Raw genomic sequence first — 21,413 nt, forward strand, 5'->3', positions numbered from 1 at the left:
GTGTCTTCTCCTGGGCTGTGGTGGCTCTGGTGAGCTCCTGCTTGGTCCATGTGCAGGGGGTAACTGGGGGTCTACAGGTGGGGGTGAGCTTCCTTTTAAACTCTGCTTGCCTCAGAATTTTGTAACTGTCTATATGAACCAGTCCATTTTATATTTGTTTTCAATACAGACCCAAATCAAATTCAACTTTCCTGCTTCTCCACCTCTCCTGTAGCAAATGCTTCCTTTATAGAAAGTTATATTTCAGATGTATTGATTGTTTCCAGGAGGATTACACCCAGAGCAGTGTGTTCCTTCAAAGTGTGCTCCCTCCTGCCTGCCTGTGGCTGTGCCTTGCTGGCTCTCAGTGCTCAGCTCAGCCAGGCTCTGCTCTGCCCATGATGCTCTATTTTATGCCTGATCTCCTGTTAGTTTTGTTCTCTGGCTTCCTGGCCGAGATCTGTTTTCTTGCTAGGACTGTTTTGTGTTTCTCCTGCTTCCATATGTCTTTTTTTCTCCTAGGCTGACCTGGCCCAGTGGGGGTGAGGGGCATGGGGGTGTTTCATGGTGGATAATAATGAAAATAATGTCTAATTTTCTGAAAAGGGTGAATCTTGCTCTCTTTGCAGGCTGTTCATCTGCTTCTGTCAGAAGCTGTGTTTTTCTTGCCCTGGTGATGTTGTTTCCCTGCCTTACTTTTTGAACCTTTTGAACTTCTTCTGGAACATTATTATTTAAGCTGTTTGGTTAATTTTTCTACTGTCATAAATAGTTATTTGAGACAAAATGACTGCTGTGGTTGTGGGTTATTTCTGTGCCCTGAGGATCACCCTGAAGTTATTTTTGTCATGCTAGCAATAGCTAAGCTTGGTTCTATCCTGATTATAGAATCTGTAGGGGTGAATTATTTCCTGGTTTCCATTAGTTTATGTATAGCTCTCTCATATAGCCAGGGATGTTGCCCTTCAGAAAAGCTGTTCTGTTGCTGCAGGCTGTGGAACAGAGGCCAGTGGCACGTGGAAAGTTCCCTGCTCAGCAGAGGGTCACTGAGGGACCAGCCTGGGACAGGGATTTAGACAGGAGACCTGGACCATGTCCTGGTGCTGCTCCTGGTAACTCCCCTCAGGTCAGCTCTGTTTGCAGCTCCCAGGAATCCTGCAGGAGGGGATTGCTCACTCGCCCCAGAAGGCTGAAGCATGGAAGGCAGATTTCTAAAGATTTCTAGTGTCTTCTTTGCTAGAAATTCATATTTCTATTTGCTAATAGAGGCCAGTTCTGTGTTTGCAGGTTTTTTTTTCATAATTCATGGATCCTTTCTTCAAATGTGCAGGATTTTCTTTCATCTAATCATGCCAGTTATGTAGCCCTTCTAAAAATGCTTTGAGAGGATGTGAGTCACCATACAGAAAAAGTATTTTTAACCTGTAGGGTTGAACAGTAATGTACCATATCCTTTAAATCACTGTTGAATAAACCTTTGCTCACCGTGTTGGCAGGGTTTTTTTCATCCTCAGAGTCAACTGAGGTAAATGATGGACAGTTTAAGCAATGCACATACTGTTTAAAGTTCTGCAGTGAATTCCTTGTTTCAGATTGGATAGCCAAATCAGTTCATTAGGACAAAGACTCTCCAGGTTGAAGAAGAGAAGAAAATTCTAACATTGTGTATCAATATGTTTTAGATTTTTATCACTGTAGACACACACAGTGTATTCATTAAACTGACAAAAAGAGGTCTCATTCTACAGTGCTTTTATATGGGAGGTGTAGATTTCTAGGGTTGTTTTAACTAATGAATTTGTCTTGCATGTGAAAGGACAACTGAGTATGAAATCAATTTGGACATGCCTTAAAGTGTAGTATTTCTTAGTTCTGCATTGATTAAATGAGAGCATTAATATGTTACAGATTGCAACTGTAGCAAATGCCAATTTGTTTTCTTCCACAAGACCACATATCTCATCATCTAAGTATTGTCAATTTGCAAATTGCAGAAAAATGTAGAATTAGATTGCACTGCTTAATCCTCCTAGCATTAGGGTAGGACATGTTTTGTTATGAGTAAGTTGTTTGCTGTCTAGTGAGATCAAAACTTTGCTGGGAGGCCATGGTCATGGGATTTTGTGTAGAGGTTTGTGCACAAATTATGTGAATTAAACACCATTTGTATACTCATACTGTTGGTGGTGAAAAGCTCTTCCTGTTGGGTTTGAGCAGTACCTTTCAGGCTGTGGTTGGTTGGTTTGGCTGCCTTGCAGATGTCCTGGTGCTGGCCAGGACAGGGTTGATTTTCTGCAGGGTCTGGGAGGGGGCACAGCCAGGACCCAGGTGTTGTTCTGTCCCAGCTCATGTCAGGGCTGGGGCTGGGGAAGGGACTCTCTCTTTGCTTTGGAGAAGAAGGGGGTTCCTTCCTGCAGAGAAACGTGGTGGGCAGAATGGTCCCATTGGGTGTTTTGTTTATTGTCAAGGGTTTCCCATGAAAATCTTTTCTTTGGCCTTTTGTTCTTAATTTTGTTGTTGTTGTTGCTGTTCATTTTCTTATCTTGTTGCTGTTTCCAGAAAATCATTCTTGTCTCACCCCATGATCTTTGCCTTTTGTACTTCCACTGGGAGGGGAAGCAAGTGGCACTGTGGTTCTAGTGGGAGCACTAAAGAAAGAAAATGGGACAACTTTTGAAGGACTATTCTGCTCCAAAGGTTTGAAAGCTCACGAATGAGGAGTCGAGGGGAGTTGTAGTGGAATCATATTGTTAGTCCTGAGGTGGTTAGGAGAGCAGCTTCCAGTTGGAGGGGAAGGGGGCAAGTGAGTGGCAGTGATGCTGTGGTTTTGGTGAGAGCACTAAATTGGACAATACTGTGCCTAAACCACCACAGTAAGAGTAAGTAAGAGTGAAGTGTGATTTGAGTAATCAGCCTTTGAAGTCTCACAGTTATAAACAGGTGGCCTTGTGGCTGCTCACACAGCACCCACAGCTGCCATGAGCTGAGACAGTTCTGTCATTAATCTTTGACTACTTGAGAAAGTGGCCTGCAATATATGCTGTGTCTCAGAGGTCCAACATCTTGTTTTCTAGTTGGCATTACCTCAGAAAGTCTGTGTTTCAGGTGAGAGAGAGAACTTGTGTTCAGCTGATGAACTCCTGGCTCTTCTCCACCCACCAGCACCCTCCTGATTCAGTCCTGCTACCTCTCTGTGTGTTTAATGAGCTTCCCCAGTTGACAGCAGACAAGAATTTTAAGGAACTGCCACATAGTAGGTGGTCCCAGCCAGCAAGACTTGGATTTCTGGCAGCACAAAGACAGTTCAAGAAGACCCTGATGCCTTGTGAAGGCTGACCTAGAACAGAGGCTGGACAAGAGTTACAGAATAAAGCAGGGATTTGTTAAGAGGCCTCAGTGGATGCACCTTGGGCAGCACAAGAGCCCAGCCAGGGCTGCACCCAAGGTGAACCAGAATGGCCCCAAAATGCACGGCCGGGCACAGGGTCTCTCACTGTGATCAGTTCTGCTCCATTTGCATCTTGCAGTTCATTGTCCCATTCCAGCTTTAGCCCCTGCAGTCCCACCCTGCTTGTTTTTCTCTCTCCAGCCCACGGTGTTTGTGCTCTTGGGCTGAGATTTGGATCATTTGTCCTTGGTGCCCAGCTGGAGCAGGAATTGTTTTGTCTCCCTGCTCTGTGCACAGAGCTCACCATCCCATAATGTGAAGCCCAGACCCACACATTAAAGCAGCGCAGAATCTGAAAAATATAAAAGCTCAAACCTGAGGCATGGCCAGGAAAGATAAAATCCAGGGACTGTAGCTGAAATGGCTTTTCTAAAGAGTGAGCTGCTGTAAGTCTACAGGAGTGTACAATTTCCCCCTTTTCTGAATGCTTGGGTGAGACAGTTTTCTTTTATGAGATTCATATTTGGCTCATTTAATTTGCTTTTGATTTCATCCATTTGTGTTTGTGGTTAAAGTGATCAATTCAGTTTTTTGAGATGTGGATTTTCAGAGTCAAAGGCAGCTGCCTTCTGTAACTGCCCTTCCCTGAGCTTTATTTTCTTTTGTTATTTCACAATAACCATAGTTTACTCCTGTTTGCATAGAGCTGGTGTTGGACTCTCCAGTGCTGCACTGTTTCCTTACATTTGCCTTCATTGATCAGTTTTCTGTCTGACATGCTGATGACATTACTGAAAGCTTTTGTGTCTCTTGTTACAGCTGCTGCATAATTCTGTGTCTTGGTGTTCTGTGGTGGTGTCAGTTGGTGTTCTCCAGCCACACAAGGAGCTCAGGCTTTTGGGCTCTTAGAATCTTCATAGACTGATTTTACTATGTCATTCATATATTTTCTTCTGTATAAATTTGTATTTTACCGTATTTTACTTCCATTGTGGAATTATTTTTGCATCGGTCTACATAAGTGATAAATTTTGAGATGGTGATGACTAAATTGAAAGCATGCCCTTTTGATACTTTCTTGTTTCCAAGTGACCAATTTTATTATTGTATAATGATAGACTGTTCTGGGACTGGTGGGTGGCTTTTTGTCTTGAATTTTTTTACCGTGATTTTCCATTAATACCCATAATATTGAATACCATACAGCTTGTCCTTTTTGAATGTTGTAATAAATTTTTGGTTTGAGCTACTAGCCTTCTCCTTATTAGGGTTTTATAAGTTTATGAGCATCTGTCTCTAAAAAAGAGAAACATAGGGGGTTTTTCTGCTTTCTCAGGACACAGGAAGACCTTTACACAATTAAAAGTGACTTCTAAGTAATTTTTTTTAACTGGATTTGTGCTTTCATTGATCCCTTCTGAGGTATAAAGAATGGTTAATAGCCTGGAATAGAATTAATTTTTTCCTTCAAAAATGTGGGAAAAGGAACTGTTGCCTCATAACATTCTTTTGAAGAACTGTTGGGAGCTTGTAGCATTTTAATTCTCTTAAATACCCTAACTGGAGAGCCAACAGTCCTGAGCAGACAAAAATATCCTTGATGCAGAACACTCCTTAGGCATTTAAATTGTAAGCAAAAAAACCCTTTAACAATGCTTGAAAATCCATTTGTGTTCCACCTAATTACTCAGCTGCTTGCTCTATTTGCCACTGTAGTGTTATTGTTTAGAGAGCCTCAAAATCATTCCAAGAATACATGAATTGCTCATGTAGAAAATAAACAGAAAAATAGTGAAGTGTCAGAGGCCAAGGCGAGTTGGGATCTTCTGCTTTGCCTCTTCTGCAGATTGGAAAAGACATGGAGAGGTCATTTTCCTTTTCACCATCCTCTGAGCAAGCTTGTTTATCACATGGCCACCTTCTGTGCACACAGATGTGGGAAGGCATGAAACAAAGGATGAAATCTGCAATTTGCTGGGTTTAATTTCATTGAAGGGTGTTTGAGGAACAAAGTAAAAATCACAGAATAATTTGGAATGAATGCCTGGAGGTCAGTCTGGTCCACCCCACAGTCACAGCAATGAACTGATAACCCAGCATTTTATTGTTGCCAAAAGAAGTGTGATAAGCATGTCTCAAACATACTGTTACACTGCCTTCTGCACATTCTTGAAATTATGTATATGGTTTAGTTTCATGTTCTGCAAAGTTAAATGCATTCTTCTCACTGGGTTCTCTGTTGAATTCCTATACAATACTTGTTTTCACTTTACTTCCTCAGAGAATACACGGTTTAAAAAAAAAAAAGAAAGAGTATGTTGTCTCTGTGTTGTGGCTGGCTGCTTTTTAATATTAATATCTTTGGGTTTTTTTAGATTTAATGTGAACAACAAAATTCTTCATCCTGAAATTGCAGAATGGTAAGTAACATAAAATCTTTGAGTAGTGTTGAACGTGCTTATACTGTACCATTGCTTCAGAGGGGTTCCCTCAGCTGAAACCTCCTACTTAACCACAGGAGTCTTAATTTTAAATTGATTTCATGTTATGGACTGGAAATAATGGACAAACATAATAATAGGGCAAGGTGACAGCATTGAAAGCCAAAGAATTTATGTAATATTTCTTAAGCATTTTATCTGGATACACATTTCTCTAGGATGTGTTAGGGTTTAAGACACATTTGTGTAAATATGAATTTGTATGAATGGGAAAAGAACTGAGGAGAATTTATGTTCTAGCAACAGAAACCAAATGTAGATCAAAACTCTGTCTAAACAGGTAGTATTTAATTAGGTGTTATTTCTTCTCCAGGATTTATTTTAATAGCCTTAATTTTGTTGAATTATTATTCAAATAACTGTACTTTACAATTCTTGGGGAATTCTGCTGTAGCCTATCTGAAACAAACAAACTACATGTGTGACTAAGTGCAAAGCTGCTCCATTTTATTAGTTTTCCTCTTCTGGTCAATATTGCTGACTTTGTCCACAGGATTGCTCCAACTAAAGCTCTCTAGTTTTCCATTTAGAAAATTACTGAAGAAACATAGTAGTGGATGAAAGAACATAATAGTGGATTTTTGTTAATGAATTAGTTTTTTATCTAAGCTTGTTTTTGTGTGTGTGTGTGTGTGTGTGTGTGTGTGTGTGAATTAATCTAGAAATGAGGAAGCAAATCCTTAGTTAAGACAGATAAGCTTAAAATACAAAGCACAGGTGCACCCTCTGGCTACCACTGTTGCAGGGTATTGTATTGCATGCTACTATATATTATGTTTTTAATGCTTATTTTCAGCACATATGCTGAGAACCATCTTCTGCTGTCTCCATCTACAGCTAATTGCCAGCTTGAAAACTGTGGAGATGTTTTTTGAACATCAGTGATTTTTGGAACATTTAGAATTGTTAAAAGATCACGTATCTGTTGTGGCAGATATTTTTCATTGCTTGGCAGGACACAAAGCTGCAGAAGGGAAGTGGGGAGGCTTTGTGTAGGCATTGTTCCATCCATGAGTCCTGGGTGTGCCTGGAGCTGTGGTAGTGGACTCATGCTCCTGCTGCTGAGTGTCAGGGGCACTGATCTTTAGATCCTGCCTATTCTAGAATTTGTGCCATTCCTTTTCCTAAACAGAGAAGTTTTGTTATGGGCTTGATTTCTGAGTTTAAGAGGGGTGAGGAGGAGGACTTGGAGAGGGCCTGTCTGACTTGCAAGCTTTGCACTGAAGACAGCAGGACAGCAGGGACGGAGATGGCAATTTTAGCTGCAGAAGGCTTTGGAGTAGGGCTGCAGACTTTTTCCCAAGGTAGCTTTCAGCTTGTTTCCATCCACCTTTACCAAGGTGTCATAAGCTTTTCCTCTCTGTGGTTTCAATTAAAGGGTGTTAAATCTTCTTTAGGAAGCTCAGGTAAGGACAAACATTAGGTCAGTGCTGAGAGGTTGTGCTGGGAGAGGTGGAGCACTGAGGCAGTGAAAAGTCAGCACCTGGAGCTGGGGTGGAAGGAATCATCTCTTCAGTGAACTGTGAGTGGCAGCCTGGAATCCTAATTCAGTTCTTCCTGCAGCCTGACTGAAGAGGGATGCTTGGTATGCACCTTCCCTACGCCTGGCTTTCAAGGAAGGGGAATTCTAAGTAAAGAGAAAGTTCAGATTTGTATTCAGAGATGCTTTAAGAGGTTTTACTGAGTTTGGTGGTATTCATTTTAAGTCAGAAATATGTTAAAGATGGTTGTTAGGATTTAAGTGTCTGGTGAAATTAACATGTGAATGACAGGTCATGTATATTAAAGCTTACTAAAGTAGAAATCTCCTTGGCATGTCAAGTTACCAGCCAAGAAAGTTTGTTTGGAAAGCAATATTTTTAGAGTTTAGAACATTTTTCTTTTAGGAAGATGAATTCTTGTGGGTTATATTCTGGGGTAGGAAATTGCATCCTTTGAATCATCTCCTTGCAGGGATGCATTTCATTTCAGATTTGGCAGGCTCTGAACTACTGTGTTTTACATGGTACTTGTCAGAAAAACTTTGCTCTATGCCATGCTGTCAAGCTGCCAGCTAGAGATGAAATGGCTGAGCTTTCTGAACCAGCCAGGGGGAACTGGGAGCTACAAAAGGCAGCTCTAGTATTATACAGGCTTCTAATAAAATGCACAAAAAATGACAAGAGGCAAAGTGTTTGTGGTTAAGGATCTGTTGCCTCTCTTGCTTAATTTTTCAAGATCTCATCATTTTCTGACTTGATATAGAACTTAAAGATAAAAGAATTCAACCTTACACTGGATTTCAGCAGTTTGCAGATGGTGTTTTTTGGGGGGTTTTTTGTTTTTTTTTTTCATTTTATTGAGTGGGTGTATTTCCAAACAAATTTTAAAACTTTCATTTTAAATTTAAAGGCTTCCACTTCACATTTCATAGCGAATGGGTATGCTAAGTATTGATTGCAGTGTTTTGAAAAGAAAATGCCATCTAACAGAAGAAAGAATTCAAACTTGTCTAAATGATCTCCTTAGGAATCAGGAGGTTTTTTGACACCAACACTTAGCCAAATGGCCTTTTGTTCCTGTAATTTGCCAGTGTCTATCATAATCCTGTTGTTGCTAGAAGTAAACATTTAGTAATTTGCAGCTTTGTGCCTGTATATACTGTATTTTCCTGTAAACCCAGTGAAAATGAGCTTTGATAGTTTTATGTGGAAGATTTCAAATGTTCTGTATCTTGCATTATGTTGATGGAAAGCTATAAGTATGTCTTTGTGAAAACTGATCTGTATGTTAATACCTTCAAACTGTGCATTTGCTTTTTGTGTTTTCAGAGGTTTTTCTATCTATGCTGTAAACCCCTTAACATTTTTTGAACTTCTGTCTTTGGTGTTCATGTACCTGTCTCTCAGAATTGTACTGTGATGCCTCTCCTTTGCATATGGGCATTGCTGTGTTTGCTGGCTTTGATGCTAATTCAGTTAGCAAGTTTTTATGCATTGCAGAAGAGCATAAATGTATCAACTGTGATAGAGAAATTTCTATAAATAAAATGTGGAAAAGTAACAGCAGAGGTGAGAAAGGGTAAAAATGAGGCAGGCCTGTGAAGTCTGCCCACATGGGCATCATCCTGATTTGTTAGGTGGTCTGTAAATCTAATACTTCCAGAAGGAAAAGGAGGAGTGGACATTCCCAGGTGTTTTCCATGTGTGTCACAGAAAGGAGACATTAAGGTTTCACGCATGTACCAAAAAGCAGCAAAACAAGTCAGGTGATAAAGCACTCATCTGATAACTGGAAACAAATGCTTCTGGCAGCATTATCAGAGCTGCAGAATGCACATAGAGAACCAATTTATGTATCTTTGAGGAGAGCACTGGTTTAGGAAAATACAGTTGAGTTATGTGAGTTTCAGCCTCATAATTGCCTTGAATTCTATGTGCTCCTCACCACTTGATTAGGTCATGCATGTAATTTGGTATCCAGACATTTAAAATGCCCAAATGCACTTTCAGGATTGAAATGATTCTTGTTTATATTAAAGTTTCTCTGTCCTGCTGTCTGACTGACATGGGTGCAAAGACCAGCTGCTCATATGGCTAAGTGAAAATAAAAGTAGAAAATGTGTGTAAAAGGAGAATGAGGAAGAAGAAATGTTTTTACACTGGCAAAATGAGGGGGAAAAAAGGTGAAAGTTATAGGTCAGTCCTGACACTCAGAGACTTGTGCTTTTATTTCAACTAGATTGCACTGAGTGCACCCCCTGCTAATCTGAGGAGTGCCTTACATGTGGAATCTGTACATTGTGGCAATTTGCATTAGCTGGAGCCTGGAAATTATTTGTTCCCATTAAAATATTAATGCATTATGCAGAGGCTGTAACTGGTCTAAGAGCCATTTTAATAGAATGTTGAAGTTCACATTCATGAAAAAAGGTGGGATTTTCTTCCTATCCTTATTTTGGAAGTGGGGGAAAGCATCATGATAACTGTGGACACTCATCACAAGATTGCCCCAAAGTGCCAACCACTGCTGTAAACCTGGCTTGGGAGGGTGCTGCCTTTTGCACTGTCCAGACAGTGAGAAGGTGGTGAAATCCAGGCTCTTTTGCTAGCCAGACATGATATGGGAGCTCCATCAACAGTACCACTGCAACCCAGGAGCCCAGGGTCTGCTGTAGGGTGAAGCTGATCCTGTTCCCTGCACAATCCTCCCTCTCCTTCCTTCTCTCCTTCACTCCTGGGGTAGAGGTTTTTGTTGGTCTCAGAATGACTAAATATTTTCTGTGAAGTATTTCAGTGCCTGACCTTGTGTAAATGAAGGAGCTGCATTGCATAAATAGTCAGTCTGAGCTGAGTGTGAATTTCTATTTTCAAACAGATACCTGAGAAGTTGTGATCTAATACAAATACATTGTGTGATCTAATACAGATACATTGATCCTGAAGCCTTGTGCCCAAGCCAAGGGAAATGGTTTCTAGCACTGTTTGCACTTGCTGTAGAGCAGTTACTAACTTTTATTACCAGCAGATTGCAACAAAGAGATCAGACAGCTGAATTATGAAACAACCTATTTTTCGGGCAATTGCAGATCATGGATATGTACTTTATACTGAAGGTAATATAAAGGCACATCAAACAAGTATTAAATTACCCTGCTAGCACATGCAGTCTTCCAAGAAATAGGATTAAAAAAAAAATTAAAAATCTATAAGCCTTTGCTGTCTCATTCTAACGGAAATATATTTGAGCCACTCTTTTTTACGTCTTGGCTGAAAGACAGGAGTGGACGTTTTTTTCCTCACTCACAGTCAGCAGATTTTACCATCCCAGGGTAATTTTTTCACCTGGGTGTGCATTTTAAAACCTCGTACTTCTCATTCTCAATAGCATAGTGATTATTTCATGTCATCTTCCATTTTATTAAGAAAGTCAATCCACTCCCCTCTACAGTGTTTCTGTTTGTAAAAGCATTCTGATCAATATCAGGATTTTACAAAGGTACCTTTACTCTTGCCAGAAGAGTTGTTTGAAGGGAGTGGCTGTGCTGTAGTAAAGCACTGTCTGTGGGAAATGCTGTAATCTCACATCAGAGGCACTGATGGCTGAGAAACCTGTTTCTGGACTCATTAAAACAAACTACAGAGGAGAAATACAGTAAATAGTTTTCTACAGCAGTGTGAGGAGGAGCATGGAACAATAAAAAGAGGGGTCTTGGTGGCAGTTTCAAAGTGTAACAGTGATGGTTCTTTGTAACTGCTGCAAACCCTGAAGTGCAGCTTGAAAACATGATTGAAATATTTTCATGCAATTCAATAGATGTAGTTCTGTACTTTGTAAACAGCAAGTATGTACTTCACAGCTGCCTTTGAGATGGGCATGAAAAACACCAGGAATTCAGTTTGTGTAACAGTGGAAGGAGTATGTGGTGTTTAATAGAGGTTATGGAACTGTGTCTGCTTTACTGTGCATGTCACACTCAATAGCTGCTTTTATTTGAGATACATGGTAGAAATGCATGTAGAGAAGAGTTAAACGGTGCATTTTTGACAGGAGTTCAGAAGAGAGTATCAAGGCTTATAAACATACATGAATTCAGTATCTCATAAGGCACAAAGAGTAGGATGGGGTTTTTAGGGCATTGGTTTGTTTGGGGTTTTATGTTTTTTATCTTCCTTCAGAAGCATGTGAAAGAATGAACATCATGGCTGTAATTACTGCTGCTGTGGTTTCTGAATTCATGGTTTGGGTTTTTGAATACCAAACAAAAATAGCATTTTTCACATCACCTCTTGCCCACCTTTTGAGGTATTGCAAATAGGTGGGAGTTGGGATTGTGAACAGAAATTCTGGAGCTCTGGGAATTTAAATATGTAAAATAGTTTCAAATTGGGTTTAAAAGGAAATTGAGCATGCTTGTAGAAATGTTCCATTTGAAGTAGTGTTAGAGTTATGACAAATGCAGGATTGCATTGGTTTTGTTCCTAATGTATTGTAGAAGAGTTGAAAAAATGTTGGTTGAACCACTTGTTTATAAGTATTAAATAGGGCAGGCTGATATTTGAAATTCTTGTGACTTGCCTTTGTAAGATTGTTTTGCTAATGCTGAATCAATGCCAACAATACTTTGCTGTCATGAATACTGTAATAGCTGTTTGCTCTTGAGGTGTACTTGATCTAATCTTATTATAGGTGATGCATATTATTTTCAGGGTTTTTTCATTTTGCATTCTTTAGCTGTGGAGTTGCAGTCTAACATGCTGTCTGTTGTTCTTCTCTTCAAGTCGTGTCATTAAGACAGACATGGAGTTGGAAGTTCTGCGCTACACCAATAAAATCTCCAGTGAAGCTCATAAAGAGGTAATGGATCCTTTACTGTTAATAATTTTTGCTCTTAGTGTAGCAGTGGTACTCAGAAAATGTCCCCAGCAACCCAGAATTGCTTAGTAATAAAATAATGGAAAGGCTGGATAGAAATAAGAGGATAATATCCCTCCTATTACAGCCCAGTAATGTACCTTGCATTGCCCTTGAACTCACCGGTGCGTTTGTGATGTGTGAGAAATGAAGTGTGGGTTTGGGTAGGAGCTCACCTCAGCAGAAGGTGACCTGCTTGCAGGCTGTCTGTTCTGTGTGCACAAATACCTGTATCATGATGGAGAAATAAAAGATCAGGATTATTCAGGCCCATGTGCAGCTCTGCAAAGCTTAACTAGCAGGTAACTGTCCCCAGATCCTGATGGACTGGGGAAGTCTTTCCATGCACAGTGTGGGACAGGAAGAGGATTCCTCAGAGCTGAGGGAGTCCCTGGAGCAGTGCTGAGCCCTGCTCTTCTGTTCCCATCCCAGAGTGGCAATGCCAAGTCCACGCTCTCAGGTTGGACCTGGCACTACACAGGGGAGCTGCACCCCTCTCCTGGTGGTCATGACAAAACCAGCCTGGCTGTCAGTCCTGTGCTCCACACAGAAATGCAGATCTGCCCATGAGTCCTGAGACCGGTGATGGCCAGGGGGAGCTTAGGTTAAACTAGCTGATAAGGTTACTGTCTCAGCTTGTCTTGGCTCCTTGCTCCTCAGATATCCAAACTATGAAGGGTAAGAATGTGCTAAAATGAATATTGCAAAATTGAAAACTCAAAGGGTAGTCATTTTACATTCACATTCCTTGGTTTTTTGCCATCCTTGAATAACCTTATCACATCTGAGAGTATTTTTTTTCCGTAGAGCAGCTGCCTAGAACTTCTATAATACAGAAACAAAGTAATAAAACTTTCTTAGCAAATCTGAGAACAAGGATCAGATTTATGACCTGTAAACTGGTGTTAACTTCAATAGTTCTCTATTGATTCAAACTATCAAAGAGACTCTCCCGTTGTAGGCTAATACAGTTCATAGCTTTATTTTGCCTAAGTAGAACAAAAGGCCTTGCTGCCATGTTCACCACAGTTTTCACAATTGAACATTGGTATTTTGGTGAGCTGCACTTCATTGGGATGTAGTAGTTTGGCAATTAAACTTGCTTTATTGCTGGAGACTGCAGGCCTTTTTAAAGCTTTAAGTGTTTGATTCCAGTGTAGTTTTAAAATGCATGTACTGATGTAAATTTAAATGAAGTACAGATGATATTTTTGTAATATAGGTTTCTCTGGAGATAGTCATAAGTCATAAATTTATAAATATGAGATTTCCTCCTGCTATGATGGTCCCACGCTAATATGTATCTTACAGGTAATGAAGGCTGTAAAAGTAGGAATGAAAGAATACGAGCTGGAGAGGTAAGAGTTCTTATACTAATTATAATAAAAAAAGATAATGGCTCTGTAGCAGGGGGAAAAGCAATACCTGAGACAATGCAGTAGCTTGGATTAGGTTGAGACTGAGAGTTCACTGGTGTTTGAAGGCCATTGTAAGTGTTATTTTGTTATTTTGAGGTGGTACTTCATCTGTTTCAAACATGCATTTAATGAGGGGTGATTATTTTATTATTTTTTGGTTAAGTGTAGCATATCTCTCTTGCTGAAGTTACAGTTATTTACAGAAGCTTGATGAAATAGCTGTTTTCATTGTTTGAAGCCATCCAATAAAACTGTGTTTATGGTTAAACTTTGCCTTTAGTCTGGTTGTGTTTGAAGGCTGCATGAGTGGGTGTTTAAGTGTCTTATGAAGGGCTGTGTGCAATTATATTTTTCTGCAATTACAAGGCAGCAGTACCTGTACTCAGCCTGCACAAGGAGCTCAGATTACACTTGTGATGGGTGTTCTACAGCTCCTGAGAAGTCAATAAGAAAGCAGCAGATATCTCTAGTGTTGAAAACAATGTGCTGTACAGGCATCCATGAGGGGTTTGGCTGGTCCTAACTGATACACTAATGATGTGTCTAGATCTGAGGAAAACATTGCCTCCTCTCTTGAATCAATATTTACATTAAATCATCAGCATTTATCATATAAAGCATGGTTTTGATCAAGTCCATTTATTTTTAGATTGTACGTGGTATTTTCAATTTTCAAAGTATTTGCATAATGAAGAAATAGAAAATAGCAATCATATGTCAGTTACTGTTGTTTCTTGGCAGTAATTTTTTAAAGGCTTGTAAGCAGGCTAGAGCAGCACCCAGGGAAGGGAATATAAAGAGACCACAGTATTTGTCCTCAGGATTTCAAGGTAGCTCAAAAGACAAATAAAGCCCTTAGTTCCATTTAAGCAGTTTAAATTTCTGAAGATACTATAGTCTCGTGCCTATAACTTGTCAGTGCCTCAAACTGCATTTACATATACCACCAGGAAACAGGGAAAATAAAATACTGTTTATATGTTGTCTTTATTTTTGAACTTTGTGTTTGTGTTAATTTTCCTCACTGGCCATGCTGTATGTGCCAATAGTGAGATTTTGGCTCTGAAAATCATTAGCAATCAAAAATTTCCCTAGAGCAGAATTTCTTTGTCGGTGCTTTTAAATGCCAGTTTGATTTAAATGTCATACAACAGCTACATATATAAACACTCTTCTGTAAGTCTACAAGGTATATTACCTTTTTTCTCCAGGACTTTCATTCTTCCCTGGCTAGCTCCTTTCACACACATCGACCATTTGAAAATATTATTTATGTCTTTCAATTGAAAAAAATAAATAACTTAAACAGCTACTACACCTATTTAAAATTGCCTTCTATTCTTCCATAAATCTTGATGGGTTACACTTCTTGAAAGAGTTTGAAGTTATTTAGCTAATGAAAGAGGTCTTGGCAGACTGCTCTACTGTGTCTGCCTTGGAGACTATAATTAGAATTTCAGTTTCTTTTACTGAATTCATCCCTGCACCCGTTCCTTTAGGGGAAAAGGTCCCTAAAAATTTAAACTGTCTGCTATTCTTCTGTCTGCTAGGAAGAATAATAGCAGAGATCCCAAAAGCAATTAAAATTGTCTGTTACTGGATGTAGAACCTAAGTGTTGCCTTTTCTTTGTCCATTTGGTTAAACACTGGTAAATGATTTTGAACCAGTAATGTGTTAATGCTGAAATATATAAAAAATAAATGCATTTAACTGCAACTCCAATCAGCCCTGACTTCTTTTCTGGTTTGATATTATTTAACTTTAATGTGTGGTCGGTTGACTTTAAGGAGACAGCCAAGGCAATTACCTACAGACAGTAATTCACAGCATGTGTAATTGCATATGAAGTCATTTTGGTAGGTCAGATTCTGGGTTTTCTCTGGAGCAGTTTGTTTAGTATTTGTGCTTATCTCATGTTTAATTAATCTTCTTTAATTAAAGGGTTTTAATTATGAAACTGCTCTGTAGTGAATATATTGTTCAAAATATAGCAAAATGGTAAAAAAAAGTCTTCAGCTTGAGAAGCGTGTGAATAAAATCTGTGATTCCAGCAAAGTTGAGTGTGAGTATATGGACCAAGATGTTTTGTGTATGTATAAAAACACACTGAAAGCACTAATTAGGACCTACAGTTATCTGTTTCAGAGTTCTCTGAAGGCCTGGAGATAACTTCTGTACATCAGTGTTTATCAATTTCTAGATTTTATCTGTGTATTATCAAATTAAGTGTGGAATCTTCTGTGCATTTCCTCATTTGTTCCCTTTTTATTAAAAAGAACATTTTTACAATTGGGCTGGCTACTTGGAATGTTAGTTTGATTGGGGAATGATGTGAAAGTGTATGCTGTAGCAACAAGTGGGTGACTTCCTGCATCAGGAGTTCTGGACACACAGTTTTTGTGTGCATTGCCCATTTTTGTGGCGGTTTGTCCCCTTCTTAATAGCACTTAAGGTCCACTGAAATATCAGAGTAAGACTCTCCAACACTAAAGCTGTATTAAAGACAGCATCATTTATTCAGGCCTGAGGTTCATGCTGGAGATCCTAACCTAACGTGGACATGTGGTTCTAGAAGTGTTTCTTATATACACTTACTACATGCATATTAAAATTTAACCATTACTATAAATTTACCCATTACCACCCTATGTTCCCAGAGGTTCAGTCCTTTGTTTTTTCTGTCATGGCATTCTTGAGCCAGATGTCTCCTTTTCTTCCAACTGTTCTTGCTGAAAGCAGCGTGCTGAAAGCAGGTTAGAATGAATAACCCCTTTGGTGTCACTGTGATAGGAGTGTGTGCACAGTCCTGGTTTCATTGGATGATGATGTGTTTATTTCTCACTGCTAAAGCAGCCCTAAACAGCCATTCCCTTGTCCCACAGCCCCTGGATTGTGTGACTGTCTCTGAAACCTCTGTGGCTGCTGAACATGGGCGCACCTGGGGGTACCATGCAAATAACTGTGATCGCAGTGCCCAGAATCTGGGGCCTGATCCTGCAAGGGGAGCCTTCTAAAACAGAGGAGCATTGAGCAGTGTACCCCTGTACAGTGTGCAGGGAGCAGTGGCTAGTGCATAGGGGACAGTGGCTAGTGCACAGAGGGCATTGGCTAATGTACAGGGGGCAGTGGCTAGTGCACAGGGGGCAGTGGCTAGTGTACAGGGGCATTGGTTAATGCACAGGGGCATTGGCTGGTGTATAAAGAGCATTGGCTAGTGCACAGGGGACAGTGGCTAGTACACAGGGGACAGTGGCTAGTGTACAGGGGACAGTGGCTAGCAGACAGTGTGGGCAGCAAGGGAGGGGATTCTGCCCCTCTGCCCTCAGTGATTTCCCACCTGCAGAGCTGTCCCAGCCTGGGCCAGCACAGGAGGCACCTGGAGCTGCTCAGAGAGCCCAGAGGAGGCTCCAGGAGGAGCAGAGGGATGGAGCAGCTCTGCTGGGAGGAAAGGCTGGCACAGCTGGCATTGTTCACCTGCACAGGAGAAGCTTTTTTTGTGACCTTCCAGTACCTCAAGGGAGCTACCAGAAAGATGAACAGACTACTTACAAGGCCCTGGATTGACAAGACAAGGGGGAATGGCTTCAAACTGACAGAGAGGAGGGTTCGATGGGATATTAGGAAAAAATTCTTCATTGTAAGGGAAGTAATTGTGGGGATTTTGTAGCAGTTAGTATTAAACTTAAACTCCACTCTGCTCTAAGGGCAATAATTTGAAGAATAAAATGGCAAGAAAGCAGCTACAGAGGTTTTTTCTTGTTGGTTTACAATGCTTACAGACTATTTTTACACCTTGCCTCTCTTACCAGCTGAGGCTGATAAAAGTTCTTTATCCCTGTTTTTTTCAGTGCTGTCCCTGATTCCAGAGCAGAGCTTGGGCTCTGAGATGAGTTGCTGTTGTATCTGCCAGTGTTAAATTTCACTATCTGGGGAAGTCTGAGAGCACTCTCACAGATTATGGCTCTCATCTTTCATTTTTCTCTCTCTCCTCTGCTCCAGTGGAACAAACTGAAAATAAAGCACACATTTTATTTCACTAAAAAAGAGAAAATAGCCAGAATCATTTTATTTTACTTTGGATATTTCCTTTTAGTGAAATGCTGATGATTTTAGCTAATCAGTATTTGCCACTTACCATTTCCTGACGATTTTGCTCTTTGAATGTTTTTTAAAAAAGTCACTCACTTCTGCAGGAAATGATCTTCAAAAATACTTGTTTTTTTTTTTTTTCATGAGGCTGGATAGATTTTCAGCTCAATTATAACCTTGATAAGCCCTTCACATAAGTGTGCATAGATAGTAAATAAGAATGCCCACTGCAGCTGACAAAAATACACAGGTGAATCTTTCACAGTTGGTTTTTGGTGTGGGAATGGTGTAGAATTGTGTCATGACCATCTCTGCTATTTGTATATGTTTATTAAACAAGAGACCAGCACTCCATCCATTAGTCTCAAGCAGCATGTCAGCCTGCTCAGTTACTAATACATCTTTTATGTCTTTTTCTTTTTTTTTTAACAGTTAATGTTGTGTAGCCTGGAAATGGCTTGACTGCCTTATTTCCCAAACTGCCTTGCAGTTAAAGGTGATGTGTTTTTCAGTGTAGGGTGCTGCTATCAAAAGGTTAGTTTTCAAACTTTAAAATACATGAGAAACAGAGAGAGAGATGGAAGGTGACCTTTTCCTGCATTTTAAAAACCCCAGTGCAACCCAGTAATGTTTCCTTTGTTTCTGCAGGCCTGTGTGGTAGGACAGGAGTCTGCCTGCTGTCTGGATGGTGTTTGGTGTAAGCTGATCCTGTACCTGATATTATTTATTTGTCTGTGTATCTACTTCTAGCACAAGGGTTGAAGGAAGAAGTGGATCAGCCACAATCTCTGTTTTTAGCAAGAATCCTCCCCATGCAGCAGCCCAGGAGCTTCTGTTCAGCATGGAAGCATTGGGGCTGGCAGGCAGGGAGTAGCTGAGCCAGTGGTTTGTACCTGTGCCAGGGGCAGCAGGGCTCATCCAGGGCTTCCTAAAAATGGTCATAGGAAATGACCTGCAGTGGCCAGGGCCAAGCAGGCAGCTTAGTGCTGACAGCTCTGACAGCAAATGCTGGGTGCTAATTGCTTCATTTGAGTGAGCTGCTGAGTCTCATGTGTTCAGGGCCCAGAGGGAAGTCAGGGATAATGTGTGTGCCTGGAAGAGCAACAGGATTCTGAGAGACACTTCCTGCAGCCTTCCCCTCCTGCCCACCTGCCCCATGTACAGCTGGTCCTTTGATGTTTTAAATTAGGCTGTCACCACTCCTTTCCTAATCCAGCTGAAGTAAGGCTGTAAATAGTCTTTAAATAAATCTAAATTTAAAAATTGCTTTAGAAAACCCCTGAGCATTGTTTCTCTTCTGTGACATACAGAGACACAATTGCAAATGTGTGCACACTCGACTCAGCAGAAATGGGGACAGGATTACCTGTGAGCATGGAGACCTCCTGTCTCAGCGCCTCATCTGCTTTAGGAGATGTAAATCCACTGCTGAAGGTTCAGCTGCCCACTTCCATTTGCCCTGCTCTCCCCCTTCTGCCCTGCTTGAGAGGAGAAATGTGGGAGTTAGACACTTCTTGGGGCACTGAGACCCATTTTACCTGAGCTGCTGGTCACTATGTTCATGGGGGTTGGTGATGGGCTCCATTAGGTGCTGGGAGGGAGCAGGGCAGTTTCAGTATATTCCCAGTAACCTCCCAGCATTTTCCCTTTGCAGGAGGTCCTGAGGGAAGCTCAGGTGTTCTGTACCTCCTGGTGCAAGAGAACTGTTAAATTGCACAGGCCACTCTTGTGACTTGTGATTGAAATTCACATATTTGGGTTTTTTTTTTTACCTTCTACAAAAAACCTGTGAACTGGGACCATGTGAGAGATTTCAAATAAGCCCCTCTATCATCACAGAGATACCAAAGAACAATTACCATGCTGACATGGGAAAATGGTTGCCTACAGAAAGAGAGCTGTGGCAGGATGTACACCATGTGTGTGCACACAGAACTTGGCTCATGGCATAGCAGGAGATAACTCAACTTTGAATGCTGTGTCACTGTTTGTCCTCACAGGGTTAGTAATACAGTAAATGTGATCATTCATAATTATCCTTTGATTATCTTGTTGGAAATTAAAAACAGTAGCATTTTAATTTTGTAACATTGAAAATTGCAAGCATTATTAATTTCTCTGGATGTTTTCTACAGTGACTTATTACTCACTGCAGTGACTATTACTATGTTAAAGAAAAAAACAGCTTTCTTCTCAAATTAGCAATGATCTCAGTTTTTACTGAATCCAGTGTGGTATTGAGATAGTGAACTAATTAACATTGCTAATGACAAGCTAAGATTGGAGATATGTGAAATGGAACTCACTGTAAAAGACAGCAGGCTGAAATTATTATTTGATGTGGATTTTGTTCATGCTTGTTCAGACAAGTCAAAAGTAAAGATTCCACTGTATATGAGGCTTTATCTCCATTGTAAGCTTTACCTCAATAATTTTCTGCTAATTACTGATGAAGCAGAGAGATGAGAACTTTGTGGTTTTTTGGCCATCTTTTGATAAGCAGAATTGCTTGTGATCATGATCAGAGACCAGAAGCTCAACTTGAAGGAAATGGATAGAATACAAGACTGTCCATTAATATCATGATATCACACACTGACCTGAAAATTAAACCTATTTTACACACATGAAAAGAAAAAGAGCAGATTTTTGTTCCTTGCTGCTGGCAATACCACTGCATAAATTCTTTTCCAAATTTGTTCTCAGAGCATCCTCATCATCATAGTGTGCAAGTGACACCTCAGAGCTTATTAAGCAGCATTTCTAATGTCTGTTGTGGTGGCTTTGTTGTTTGGTTTTCTGTTGTTGCATCATCTGTCTAGGGGATGAATTGTGCAGAATTGTGTACTGTTTTGGCAGGTGGTAGTTTTTTGAGTGTGTGCATTATCAGCAGTATTGAAAAATGCAAGATCAGGGTTGTTGTTACAGGATGATATGTCGTCATAGGATCAAGGGTGGAAGAGGCCTTAAAGCCCAGCCACCAACCCACACCACCACTGTAAACCTTACACCACTAACCCAGTGCCAAATCCACATTCTTCTTAATCACCTCCAGGGCTGGTGACTCCAACTTCTTCCTGAGCAAACTATTCCACCACCCTAACAGTGAAAAATATTTTTATGCTGCCTAGTCTGAATCTCCCTGTCTCAGCTTGGGGCCATTTCCTCTTGTCCTCTCACTGTAAGCACAGCAGAAGGGATCAGCACAGCTCCCTGCACCCAACTGTCAGGGAGTTGGAAAGAGCGAGGTCTGAACCTTCTCTTCTCCAGCCTGAACAAACCCAGCTCCCTCAGCTACTCCTCATGGGGCATCTTTTCTAGAGCTTCGTGAGCCTTGCTGCCCTTCTCTGGACACACTCAGCCCCTCAATGTCCTTTTTCCTGAGGGCCCAGAGCTGGACACAGCACTCAAGTGTTGGGATCTCTGGCTGCTCAGAGTGACCCCGAGAAAAGTTGGAAAGTCTCTTTTCCCAGCCCAGTGCTTGAAGAAGCAGTCAGGGCTCTTCATTTCTCGGTCTCAAGGTTGTTCATTGTTTCTTATCTATAAAATTCTTTCTCCTGCCCTGCCGAGGTCCATCCAGCAGGACAGTTCCAGGCACTCTGCCTGCCCCCAGGGCAGTGTTATGTCTTTATACTAAAAACTAC

General features: G+C 40.7%; 1 protein-coding gene across 1 annotated transcript in view; it reads left to right on the forward strand.

The window, feature by feature from the left end:
• The window catches only part of PEPD (peptidase D), a 148,495-nt gene that overhangs the window by 27,384 nt on the left and 99,698 nt on the right, over positions 1 to 21,413 (forward strand). The window contains exons 8-10 of the mRNA XM_031063188.1: positions 5,743 to 5,787; positions 12,129 to 12,204; positions 13,573 to 13,619. Coding sequence (XP_030919048.1) covers positions 5,743 to 5,787; positions 12,129 to 12,204; positions 13,573 to 13,619 — 168 coding nt within the window. The remainder of the gene's footprint in view (positions 1 to 5,742; positions 5,788 to 12,128; positions 12,205 to 13,572; positions 13,620 to 21,413) is intronic.

This window comes from Geospiza fortis, unplaced genomic scaffold, assembly GCF_000277835.1.
Source record: "Geospiza fortis unplaced genomic scaffold, GeoFor_1.0 scaffold383, whole genome shotgun sequence".
Classification (NCBI taxonomy): Eukaryota; Metazoa; Chordata; class Aves; order Passeriformes; family Thraupidae; genus Geospiza; species Geospiza fortis.